General features: G+C 40.1%; 1 protein-coding gene across 4 annotated transcripts in view; it reads right to left on the reverse strand.

Moving 5' to 3' along the window:
• Positions 1 to 452: 452 nt before the first annotated feature.
• Positions 453 to 13256, reverse strand: part of LOC112228856 (leucine-rich repeat and calponin homology domain-containing protein 2) — an 82849-nt gene continuing 70045 nt past the window's right edge. For all 4 annotated transcript variants that reach the window (XM_024394559.2, XM_024394558.2, XM_042309678.1 and 1 more), the window contains 6 exons: positions 12171 to 12221; positions 11975 to 12038; positions 6943 to 7049; positions 5685 to 5822; positions 5498 to 5575; positions 453 to 3197 (listed from right to left, as the gene is read on the reverse strand). In XM_024394559.2, coding sequence (XP_024250327.1) covers positions 3078 to 3197; positions 5498 to 5575; positions 5685 to 5822; positions 6943 to 7049; positions 11975 to 12038; positions 12171 to 12221 — 558 coding nt within the window. In that variant the 3' untranslated portion in view covers positions 453 to 3077. The remainder of the gene's footprint in view (positions 3198 to 5497; positions 5576 to 5684; positions 5823 to 6942; positions 7050 to 11974; positions 12039 to 12170; positions 12222 to 13256) is intronic.

The following is a 13256-nucleotide window of genomic DNA, read 5'->3' on the forward strand; positions in this document are numbered from 1 at the left end:
CAGGCTTCCGTGGCCAGCTCGGATTTCAGTGTGTACAAGCACAGCACGTTCCAATTAACAGATAAACACAGACACAAAGCCAACTAAAAGAATGGAATGTTCTCTCTTGTACAGGTAATGTATTTACAGTAGTTCCACCATCATGTCATTAATAAAATGCTTAGCATATTAAAAAACTGTGATACCATACATGAGCTCCAAACACACACACACACACACACACACACAGCAAATAAGAGATGAGCTTCATTGGCAAAGTGACAGAAAAAAACAGATAGACATGGGAGTGGGAACAACAGTGTTATTGGCAACATAAACAGCAGTATGAGTAAGGAGTTAGATATTTATCAGTGAGTAACACACCCCCCCCGCACATTGACTCTGTACCGGTACCTCCCTGTATATAGTCTCGCTGTTGTTATTTTACTGCTTCCATTTATTTACTTGCTACTTTTATTTCTTATTCCCATCCGCATTTTTTTTAAAGCTGCATTGTTGGTTAGGGGCTCGTAAGTAAGCATTTCACTGTTCACCTGTTGTATTCGGTGCATGTGACTAATAAAATTTGATTTGAAATACCATTGTTCCTGCATCCCACACAAAAGCAAATTTGAAGTTAAGAATGGATATTTGCAATAATAGGACCATCATTACTAAATGGAAACCAAATGAAACTCCTTTTAAGTGAAACTATTCGCAGCAGGAACAATGGTTTAGATTTCCTGCAATTTGAGGTTAATTGAATCGGACTTTGAGACACGTAAGAACAAACCGTACCCAAATGCTAATATATTAATATGGTTTTTAAACACTATAATTTGTATACAAACCTGATAGCTAGACTTTTAGTTAATGTTTGAAACAGCTTTTTGTCTATTAGCAAATCGGGGGTTTCTCAACCAGATCAAGGCAAGTGAATGCATCCAACTGGTATTTACAATTTCACAACTGGTAAATTCCTACCTCCCACTCAAGGATGAGACAAGTTTTCCACTAGTAATTACCAGTTGGAGGGCTGTTCAAATGTATTTTTCCTAGTCCTTTGTGGTAAACGTAGAGATCTTTGTCCATGTTCCATTATGGCCTCTGTGAGCGCACGGGCAGCGCCATAGAGGGCGTTTTCAATTTTCTTAATCTACTACTTCTGTGAGTTGGTAAACAAACTGAAAGGGTGCATACTGCCATCTAGAGTGTGTTGCTTGAACAGGTATAAAGCCAAGGATGGCAATTTACTGCCACCTAGAGTTATGGAATGTTTGCTCATGAGTAAAATTTATTGGCTGATCCCTCCTGATTACCCAGATGGAATGATGTGATCCTTCCTTCACCCACAAGGAAGTCCCACCCAGTTGACTTCTTTAAAAATGGTGAAGCCCTCAATGGCAACGCCAGAACAGGTTTTTATCAATCTAGAGTCCTCTATCTAACTCTATGGTGGTAAATTACCACTTCCCACTATTTGTATTTTTTTACAAATGCAGCATTAAAGCAGGAGAATATCATAAGTTTGGAGCTGAAAACTCCTGTCACATAACTTAAGGGTGTCATCAGGGGTGAAACACAATCAAACAAAGCACATAAATAGAAAAAATAAATAGATAAATAGTTTCCCTGATAAAATATTTCAATGGTCAAGATTAATCTATGGGATCACCTAATTGCTTATTTTGTTTTCCTTATTTGACGTTTTGCAGATGTGAATCCAACCAGAGGAGCAAGTTGTAAACTTAAAGATGAAATATTTCAACATAAAAAAAAATGTTTCATTGCATCAAATGACAAAAGATACAATCTCAGGATTGTAAGTGTATATGGTACAATATCCCAACTACATACCCCTGTGCTTTCAACTAGTATTATTCAAAACGAACATGTGGTTCGAATCAAAGCTACATGCAGTCACAGTAGTCTTATGTCTTTAGGTCTGCATTTGACAGAACGTCCCGTGACAGTGGGATGGCTCTCTCGTATACTGTACAGTGTGGTGAGCTATCAAAACCATTTGCAGTACCTCAGAGCATCCTCCCTTCACCACAGCAGAGCAGTAGACAGATGGGTCATTGGACATGAGACCAACACCATCAGCAACCTTTTGCATGTGAGAAAGTCTCTTTCCGAATGTGCGGCAGTTTTAACATCCATCTGAATCATGGACACCATGCTTTTAAAAGTAAACTTAGCATTCTTCCCCCAAATAGCACTGTTATTGACAGTACAATAATTCTAGTCAAATGCAGACTGTAAGAAGTGTGTGTAATGGGGTTTAGCTACTGGTGGCTCCTCTGAGGTAAAGCACTGTTAAGGACATCCCAAGCTTTACCTCTGTGATATCAAACAGAGGTATACTGTGATAGAACACAACGCTCTTGTACAAATATGACTCAAAATCCAATTTGAATGCTAATTTGTTCTACAAAAGAAAAGTCAAAGAGGTTAAGGACCACTTGAGTTATGTGGTATGGCTGGTGGGCCAGCATGCAGTTAAGTTCTCTGAGTGAAAGAGTGAGTACATGCCTTTAAAACAGCTATCACTTCACTACCAATGTATTTTAATACAGAGAATTGAAAACCCAGTGACTTCAGTGTTGGCACCACTAGGGTCAATGGTGTCTGACCATGGGCCAGTCAATATCACCATGGTGACAGACAGGTCTTCATCTTCACTGCGATTCCCTCCTTAGTCTGACCTCTGACCTGGCTTTAGGTTCACCAGCACTCATGAAGTCCACACTGTGCAGGTCACACAGACAGTCACACTGGTACTCTACACACACACAGTACAGTAGGGTCCCCTGAGGGTAGGACATGACAGAAGCTAACAATCTGATGGGATGGGAGGCGGGTCCCAGCTGACATCATATAGGAAGGGTGGGAGGATCTGAATCAACCCCTCCTTCTCCTGGCTCAATCAGCTGACAATGGACTCCCTGCAACCCCCCGGGTCCTCGCCCCTAAGGGTTCTCTGGTGATGAGCGAAGCGGGCTGGAAGCCCCCTTCCTCTGTGGGGTGTAGGGCTGGGGGGGTGAATGGCTTGACTGGACTGGACAGGGAGGGTAGAGGCAGTGTCCAGGCTGCTGTTAGACAGCAGACAGCTGGGTGGGCTTGGAGGCTGGCAGATCCAGTAGAGCCTGGACGGTCATGCCCACCTTCACCAGCCCACGCTCCTCTAGGATGTGGTGGGGCAAACACAGCTTGTCCTGCCAGGGCCAAAACACAGCACGCAGTCATCACCAGACCTTTCAAGACACTTAAAAGGACAGTACAAGTGAATTGATGTTTATATGTCTGTTATGCTGCTCTGGGTACCAGTCTATTTATTTGTTGAAAGATGTTTTTGGTAAGACAACTCAGTTGGCTAAACCAAAAAGAGTGGCACAGCTCAACCCATCCATCATAACCTATTAACTTCAGGAATCTGACAAAAGTTTATTTACAGATGGTTATCCAAAGATGTTTTTCATATCTGTAGCTGGTCTACTGGTTAGGGAGTGTACCACAACTGGGGAGAGGCATATCAGAACTATGGGTGATGACAGAAAAAGATAGTAGTGATTATAAACTGAGTGGTTCAAGTCCTGAATGCCGATTGGCTGACAGCCGTGGTATATCAGATTGTATACCAAGGGTATGACAAAACATTTATTTTTCTACTGCTCTAGTTACGTTGGTAACAAGTTTATAATAGCAATTAGGCACCTTGGGGTTTGTGTTATATGACCAATATACTATGGCTAAAGGCTGTATCCAGGCTCTCCGCATTGTGTTGTACATAAGAACTATGAGAACTATATACAGTGCTTTGCGAATGTATTCGGCCCCCTTGAACTTTGCGACCTTTTGCCACATTTCAGGCTTCAAACAAAGATATAAAACTGTATTTTTTTGTGAAGAATCAACAACAAGTGGGACACAATCATGAAGTGGAACGACATTTATTGGATATTTCAAACTTTTTTAACAAATCAAAAACTGAAAAATTGGGCGTGCAAAATTATTCAGCCCCCTTAAGTTAACACTTTGTAGCGCCACCTTTTGCTGCGATTACAGCTGTAAGTCGCTTGGGGTATGTCTATATCAGTTTTGCACATCGAGAGACTGACATTTTTTCCCATTCCTCCTTGCAAAACAGCTCGAGCTCAGTGAGGTTGGATGGAGAGCATTTGTGAACAGCAGTTTTCAGTTCTTTCCACAGATTCTCGATTGGATTCAGGTCTGGACTTTGACTTGGCCATTCTAACACCTGGATATGTTTATTTTTGAACCATTCCATTGTAGATTTTGCTTTATGTTTTGGATCATTGTCTTGTTGGAAGACAAATCTCCGTCCCAGTCTCAGGTCTTTTGCAGACTCCATCAGGTTCTCTTCCAGAATGGTCCTGTATTTGGCTCCATCCATCTTCCCATCAATTTGAACCATCTTCCCTGTCCCTGCTGAAGAAAAGCAGGCGCAAACCATGATGCTGCCACCACCATGTTTGACAGTAGGGATGGTGTGTTCAGGGTGATGAGCTGTGTTGCTTTTACGCCAAACATAACGTTTTGCATTGTTGCCAAAAAGTTCAATTTTGGTTTCATCTGACCAGAGCACCTTCTTCCACATGTTTGGTGTGTCTCCCAGGTGGCTTGTGGCAAACTTTAAACAACACTTTTTATGGATATCTTTAAGAAATGTCTTTCTTCTTGCCACTCTTCCATAAAGGCCAGATTTGTGCAATATACGACTGATTGTTGTCCTATGGACAGAGTCTCCCACCTCAGCTGTAGATCTCTGCAGTTCATCCAGAGTGATCATGGGCCTCTTGGCTGCATCTCTGATCAGTCTTCTCCTTGTATGAGCTGAAAGTTTAGAGGGACGGCCAGGTCTTGGTAGATTTGCAGTGGTCTGATACTCCTTCCATTTCAATATTATCGCTTGCACAGTGCTCCTTGGGATGTTTAAAGCTTGGGAAATCTTTTTGTATCCAAATCCGGCTTTAAACTTCTTCACAACAGTATCTCGGACCTGCCTGGTGTGTTCCTTGTTCTTCATGATGCTCTCTGCGCTTTTAACGGACCTCTGAGACTATCACAGTGCAGGTGCATTTATACGGAGACTTGATTAGACACAGGTGGATTGTATTTATCATCATTAGTCATTTAGGTCAACATTGGATCATTCAGAGATCCTCACTGAACTTCTGGAGAGAGTTTGCTGCACTGAAAGTAAAGGGGCTGAATAATTTTGCACGGCCAATTTTTCAGTTTTTGATTTGTTAAAAAAGTTTGAAATATCCAATAAATGTCGTTCCACTTCATGATTGTGTCCCACTTGTTGTTGATTCTTCACAAAAAAATACAGTTTTATATCTTTATGTTTGAAGCCTGAAATGTGGCAAAAGGTCGCAAAGTTCAAGGGGGCCGAATACTTTCGCAAGGCACTGTAACTACATAAGAACTATATTGACCATATACCACACACCCTCAGGTCTTATTGCTTAATTAAGTGGTGTGTGTTTACCTGTGGCACACCCAGCTTCTTACAGGCATCCAGGAAGTTTTCCACATTCCTGCGGCACTTGGCCATGCTAAGCTTTGGCTGTGGGACAGAGTTGGTCAACAGTTACAGGCATTTTTTGTTTATTCTTGGCTGGTGGTTTGCTTCGGCTTTAGGGATTTCAAACAACAGGTTTTCAACTGGTGCTTACCACTGCGGGCGAGGGTACATGGATGCTGGCCACCGACCGAGGACGAATGTGATTGGCCAGATGGCACAAGACAACGCCATCCATCAGAGCAGCTCCCACATCGTCCGGCAGCAAGACCTTCAGTCTGGACTCCAGGTTCTAAGAGGAGTCACAGAAACAACACACTCAACATGGATTCTGTAGATCCCTGTGGAATACTGTAGATCACCTATTACAACTGCTAACGCAAGACATGGACGAAGATTATTTTACAGGAGGAGTTTGAAGTAACCCACATTGTTACCCAGAGTGACCCACCGGGATACCATGCTACCTGCAGCTGTCTTGAGGAACAAGTAGCGACACGTTGAGAATTCTGAGAAACTCCAGACAACATGAAAGAGCCCATTCAAGGCCCATCAGAGGAGGAAAACATCTCAGAATTGCAGTATTATACTGTATTCTTTGGTAAACTCTGTCAACTGCTCGCTGTCAACTCTGCCAACTGGCAATTGTTCACACCTCTGTTGGAAAGCTGCTGATTTTCATAGCCATTTCACTCGTACCCGTATACAGGTTGATGAAGGGCATATTTGGGCATTGATAAACACCTACATTGTAATGCAGGAGGTGTACAGTAACATCACAGCGCTGTATGGGTTTTGACTGACAGCCATTCTGAACTTGAGGACCTCGAATGACAAGAAGTTGCCCTCCTGCTAATTGTGCAACTTTAGCACATTTTTTGTTGTCCAAGTGAGGGAAACGCTATAAATAAAGAGGACTACGTATTTTGAAAGATAAGACGTTGAGGAGTAAAACAAATACCGCTTTGATGTCAAACAAGCACGCCATGCACTTCACATTTCCATATCATAAAACTCATGTCCTATACAGCATCAACCTTTACGATCACTACGTTTGATGTACAGTCACAAGATGACATGGCACCATACCCTGGGTTGTTCGGAACGGATCGAGGTGAACTGTTGTGTCCTCACCTTTGGTCTAATAGTTTTACCATCATCTCTAAACTCTTCCCTTTGCATTGCTACCATGGTCATGCATATGCGTTTTCATATTTCTTCTGTAAGAAATATTATTTCAATTTATCCTCATCCACATAGGCCAATAAAGGGTCCAAATTAATGATGGAAATTTGTAAAATGAAAAGGACTGCTACATAATACCTTTTGCAAACATCTATAAAGTCTAATCAGGTTATTGGTGGTGTCTTTTGATCATGGTGTGTCACCCTGTGTTTTCTGAATCTCCTGACCTGCCGTAGGAGGCCAACCTGCTCCATCTCCTCCCGCAGGTGCTCCATCTTCCTCCTCATGGTGAAACTGGGGTCTGACGGCTCCTGGCGGCTGCTTCGGCAAAAAGCTGCGACAACATATGGGAAGCATATAGCGTGTGACATACTGAAATTACACAACTTTCAAACAGTAGACTCCTGGGTATACCCCTGGGCCCTGCCGAGATGAGCTCAGAGTCTAGACTTTTTAATGACATGAATTAAGTGTTGAAATTCATGTTGTAAAATTACACAATCTGATATGTCTGATGTTAGTGTACATTCCTTTTGTTGTTGTACGTGCCCTTTTAAAATGTTGCATACATCTTTCTTCATTACCCCTTTTACACCCCCCTTACCTCTTCCACGTGGAAGAGGGAGGTTACTCAAAAATGTTCCCATGAAAATCCTAATCAATCCTATAGATATTGAGTTTATATTGTCACTGACCTTGTAATATTAGGGGTTTCTACCAGTATATTGTGAAATGTATGCACTTCAAGCATTTATTCACTTTGTATCTGTTGATTTGTGAATGCTGTACATGCTAGCTAGTTACTGTCATTTCCTCTGTACATGTCATCATTGGGCTAACATGGCTATTTCAAAAGGGGACATGTTCATTTGCACTTGAGTTGGTGCACAACGGCAGCACAACACTTCATGTATGGATGTTGTTTGTTTCTTTATCGGGTATGTCATGTCTGTGTTTATGATATTTTGACGATATTTGACTGTTAGTACGAGCTGTACGTAACGTCTGGCTGTTGATGAATGTTAAAGCCCGTAGGCTATACTGGACATTAGCTACATTTTATACTGTACATTGCATTATATAGTTGTCAAACGAGATTGTTATTCTTAGCCCTGTCTACGGTATCCATGTGGAAGACAGGAGTTTGGCGTCTTAGGGCAGCACAGCATTTGTTGATGGAAGTCTTTTCCTGTCATTATCAGAGAACAAAAAGATCAACACCAACCTTGATCCGCTTGTCATCTGTAAAGCTGATCAAAATGCAATCGACACCGGTCACATTTACACACAGGCTTCACTCCAACCATTACTGTAACTTTGGAATGTTCAGACCAGGGTTTACTTCTAGGCCAGTGGAGTGTGTATTTGAGTATCAAACAAGTTTTGTTTAGTAACTCCCTTTAGTGTGGAAATCCTGAGCCCTCACTAAAGATGAACATACATGGAGGATAATAAATACTATATATTATATAATCAAATCTATTGCTACTTCTAAGGAAATCTCCTTCGTAGCCTGTCTGTGGGTTCAACATAACATTTCTTCTTTTCGCAAACTATTTATTGATTGCTGAATACCATTGGAAATTCCACTGAACTCCTCCAACCATTTTACTCGGAAGGACAGTTCAGAGCGTCACCTCGTGCATCATCGTGAACTCTCTTTTGCAATGCTAACTGGAACTGCAGTCAAAGTGTGGTCAAAATGTCCAGTGATTGACAGGGGAGCACAGAACAGAGTGCACCGGTCAAGAACACATTGCCCTGTTTGTTGGATTGCTACGAAATCCTTAAATAGTTCCTCTTCTCTATTTATTTATTCATTTTTAAAAGGGCAATATGTAGTTCAAACAAAGTGGCCACTGATTTGGTAAACAGCTGAGGGATGGGGCTGGAGAAAAGTAATGACTCACAGATTCATAGAGCTATGGATGCAAGGACTGATCACGATATCAAAATTATATGTTTTGAGGCTATACATGTCTTATTTTTTTTATTTTACAATTAAATTGTTTACAAACAATGGAGTAAAAAAAAGCGTATGTTCTGATGGGGTACGGGTTGAACAAAGCTCATGAGGCATTTATAAGTAACATTATTCAAGAAACAAATGGGTTTACACTACCGGTCAAAAGTTTTAGAACGCCTACTCATTCAAGATTTTTTACTACATTGGCGAATAATAGTGAAGACATCAAAACTATTAAATAACACATACGGAATCGTGTAGTAACCAAAAAAAAAGTGTTAAAAAAAAATCAAAATATATTTTATATTTGACATTCTTCAAATAGCCAGCCTTTGCCTTGACAGCTTTGCACACACTTGCACTCTCAACTACACTACAGTTCAAAAGTTTGGGGTCACTTAGAAATGTCCTTGTTTTTGAAAGAAAAGCACATTTTTGTACATTAAAATATCATCATATTGATCAGAAATACAGTATAAACATTGTTAATGTTGTAAATGACTATTGTAGCTGGAAACAGCAGATTTTTTTATGGAATATCTACATTGGCGTACAGAGGCCCATTATCAGCAACCATCAATCCTGTGTTCCAATGGCACGTTGTGTTAGCTAATCCAAGTTAATCATTTAAAAGGCTAATTGATCATTAGAAAACCCTTTTGCAATTATGTTAGCACAGCTGAAAACTGTTGTTCTGATTAAAGAAGCAATAAAACTGGCCTTCCTTAGACTAGTTGAGTATCTGGAGCGTCAGCATTTGTGGGTTCGATTACAGGCTCGAAATGGCCAGAAACTAAGACCGTTCTTCTGAAACTCGTCAGTCTAATCTTGTTCTGAGAAATGGCAGCTTCATTAAATAGTCCCCGCAAAACACCAGTCTCAACGTCAACAGTGAAGAGGCAACTCCGGGATGAGGAACTCTGCCTAGAAGGCCAGCATCCCGGAGTCGCCTCTTCATTGTTGACGTCGAGACTGGTGTTTTGCGGGTATGATTTAATGAAGCTGCCAGTTGAGGACTCTAATCAATTTATCCTCTGCAGCAGAGGTAACTCTGGGTCTTCCTTTCTTGTGGTGGTCCTCATGAGAGCCAGTTTCGTCATAGTGCTTGATGGTTTTTGCGACTGCACTTGAAGAAACTTTCAAAGTTCTTGAAATTTTCTGTATTGACTAACCTTCATGTCATAAAGTAATGATGGACTGTCGTTGCTCTTTGCTTATTTGAGCTGTTCTTGCTATAATATGGCCTTGGTCTTTTACCAAATAAGGCTATCTTCTGTATACCCCCTACCTTGTCACAACACAACTGATTGGCTCAAACGCATTAAGAAGGAAAGAAATTCCACAAATTAACTTTTAAGGCGGCACACCTGTTAATTGAAATGCATTCCATGTGACTACCTCAAAGCTGGTTGAGAGAATGCAAAGAGTGTGCAAAACGATCATCAAGGCAAAGGGTGGCTATTTGAAGAATCTCAAATATATTTTGATTTGTTTAACACTTTTTTGGTTACTACATGACTCCATATGTGTCATTTTATAGTTTTGATGTCTTCACTATTATTATACATTGTAGAAAATGTTAAAAATAAAGAAAACCCCTTGAATGAGTAGGTGTTCTAAAAGTTTTGACCGGTAGTGCATATCATTAATTTAAAATCCTTAAATAGATGTAGCAATCACAGATTGCCCCTTTAAAGCCGCCCAGGCGTACAAAAAAGTATGCACGGACTACTGGATAAGAGCTTCTACTAAATTACTAATATGTCAAATGTACACACACAACAGTTGACATTGATTGTATTTGCATCAAACTAAAATATCTTGTGTCACATAATGATAACTACTGGGGTATGACATTTAGCTCATCACTCTTCTGCCCTCCCAAGCAAAAAGGTGGTAACTGTTCATTTGGTTGAAAATGAGTTAATGTCATTTTTGTTACATTAAAACACATGCTTAATCATGTGGACAAGTATCCTGCCTCTATTGTATTGTGTTTTGGAAAAAATAGGGGTCGTATTAGCCGTAACTGCAAAAAGTTACTGTGAAACCAAGGTAAATGGCAGTAACTGAACTTACTGCCTTTTAGCTTCGTTTCAACCTGCCCTTGGCTGCAGTTACTACGTTTTACCTTGGTTTCATGTCATTTTAAGTAACGCAATCGAACCTGTATGACACTGATTGACAGCTACACACATACACATTGATAATCTACAGATACAACACCATAGCACAGCATTCAAGGGGGGAAATGATGGTTGAACAGTATGATGATGAACATGTAAATATGTTTAAAATATATTCTTAAAGCTGTTATTTATTTAATCATTCAGAAGTGTCATTTGAAAAAAATACAAATAGAATGTTATTAGCAATCTCATGGTAATTTTTTATCATTCGTATTATCCTACGTCATACTTCTATCATGTTCCATCGTTATATATTACAAGACAGGTAATCATTTCATGTAATTCAAACAATTGCAGTGCTGCTTTTCACATTTATTCTTATAACAAGACATGGGCTACTTGTCAAACACAGTATGTAATGTGACTGACGCAGAACCTACATCTCTAAATTCAACTGGTGTCTTCGTGGAAGACACACAAAGGATGCAGGTCCATCTCTGTTATACTGTCAGTAATTACACTTCTCTTGTATTAATAGCATGAATGAGAAGTATAGTAAACTAACGAATGAAAATGGCTGATACTGCTCTTTGCTTTGGTATTACCCTGCAATTTATAACATATCATGCCAAGGAAGAAGGCAGTAACTGCCGTTTAAGGGTCAGAGGTCATGTCATAGGTCAGGGTCAACATGAATTTAAAAAAAGTACTCATAGTAAGGCAATGCATAGCACTCATGCATCGCCAATGATCTCCCTGGAATTCATTTGGCTAGACAATTAAAAAAACTTTTGAAGACATTTTTTCTCAGCTCCACTATGAGCAGTTACTACCTTTTTGCTTGGGAGAGCAGAATAGTATGCAGAAGAGGTCATAAGCAATGTATCAGCCATGCTTGGGACAAGCTGTCATACTTCACCAGAATCACCATATTACAATACCAAATACAGTAAATGGCACTATTAATAGCCTGCATCATAATTGCACAACAACATGTTCAAACTCATTGCTCCACCACATGTTCTCTGTTTTACAATTACTTAAGAGTTAAAAACCTTGACTTGAAAATGTGTGCCACTTGTATTGCCTAATCATACAATAATAAATAAAAGCCTTATAAAAAGGAAAGACTAACCCCTGAACAAGTTAAATAATTCAAATTACCTGATCTTGGTTTAAGGCCAAACACTGTGAGGGTGGTGCTGAACTCAGCATTCCGCAATACCTCCTGCACACAAAATACATCATTTGATTATTGGTCAGATAGAACAACCAATGAGGATATTTGCTTGAGCATGTGCTTACATAATTTGATTGTAATGTGCTTTTACTGTGCATGTGATTGGATAGCTAATCTCACCTCACACTCGTCGTTCCCACTGGAGTTTCGTCGGGCACTCTGGCACTTGTTCTGTGAGGAGAAGACGCATTAAGAAAGAGATTTAATCCATGCCCTAGAACCTAGTTCGCCGTATTGAAAATTGCTCTCTGTTACTCTGTTTTTGTATGGTCATTAGCAGAGTTCACGTGATCTCAATGTTTGCTTCAAGACTCCAGACATTTGTAAAAAAAAAAAATGAAAAAAGTAGATATGAGCCATAGTTTAAAAACTCTGTAGATAGTGCTAAAACAATGTGACTGAATTCTGCTCTCAGGCTTGGAGGGAAGCAAAAGTACTTAAGCTACTCAATAATAGTAAAGCCCCCTTACCGTCTCAAAAAGCCAACCAATCAGCCTGTTACCAACCTTAGTAAAACTTTTGGAAAAAATTGTGTTTGTCCAGATACAATGCTATTTTACTGTAAACAAATTGACTTTCAGCACGCTTATAGGGAAGGACACTCAACAAGCACAGCACTTACACACAAATGACTGATGATTGGCTGAGAGAAATTGATTGTGGGAGCTGTTTTTTAGACTTATTGACCATAGTCTGCTGCTGGAAAAACTTGTGTTATGGCTTAACACCCCCTGCTATATTGTAGATAAAGAGTTACCTGTCTAACAGAACACAGTGTGTGTTGTTTAATGGAAGCCTCTCCAACATAATCCAGGTAGAATCAGGAATTCCTTAGGGCAGAAGTCTAGACACCTTACTTTTTTCAATCTTTACTAATGACATGCCATTAGCTTTGAGTAAAGCCCGTGTCTCTATAGTGCATTCGGAAAGTATTCAGACCCCTTAACTTTTCTCACATTTCGGTACGTTACAGCCTTATTCTAAAATCTATTCGTCCCCCTTATAAATCAACACACAACACCCCATAATGAAATAATACAAAAACTGATATATCACATTTACATAAGTATTCAGACCCTTTACTCAGTACTTTGTTGAAGCACCTTTGGCAGCGATTACAGCCTCGAGTCTCCTTGGGTATGACGCTACAAGCTTGGCACACCTGTATTTGGGGAGTTCCTCACATTCTTCTCTGCAGATCCTCTC

The sequence above is a fragment of the Oncorhynchus tshawytscha genome, linkage group LG30 (assembly GCF_018296145.1).
Source record: "Oncorhynchus tshawytscha isolate Ot180627B linkage group LG30, Otsh_v2.0, whole genome shotgun sequence".
Classification (NCBI taxonomy): Eukaryota; Metazoa; Chordata; class Actinopteri; order Salmoniformes; family Salmonidae; genus Oncorhynchus; species Oncorhynchus tshawytscha.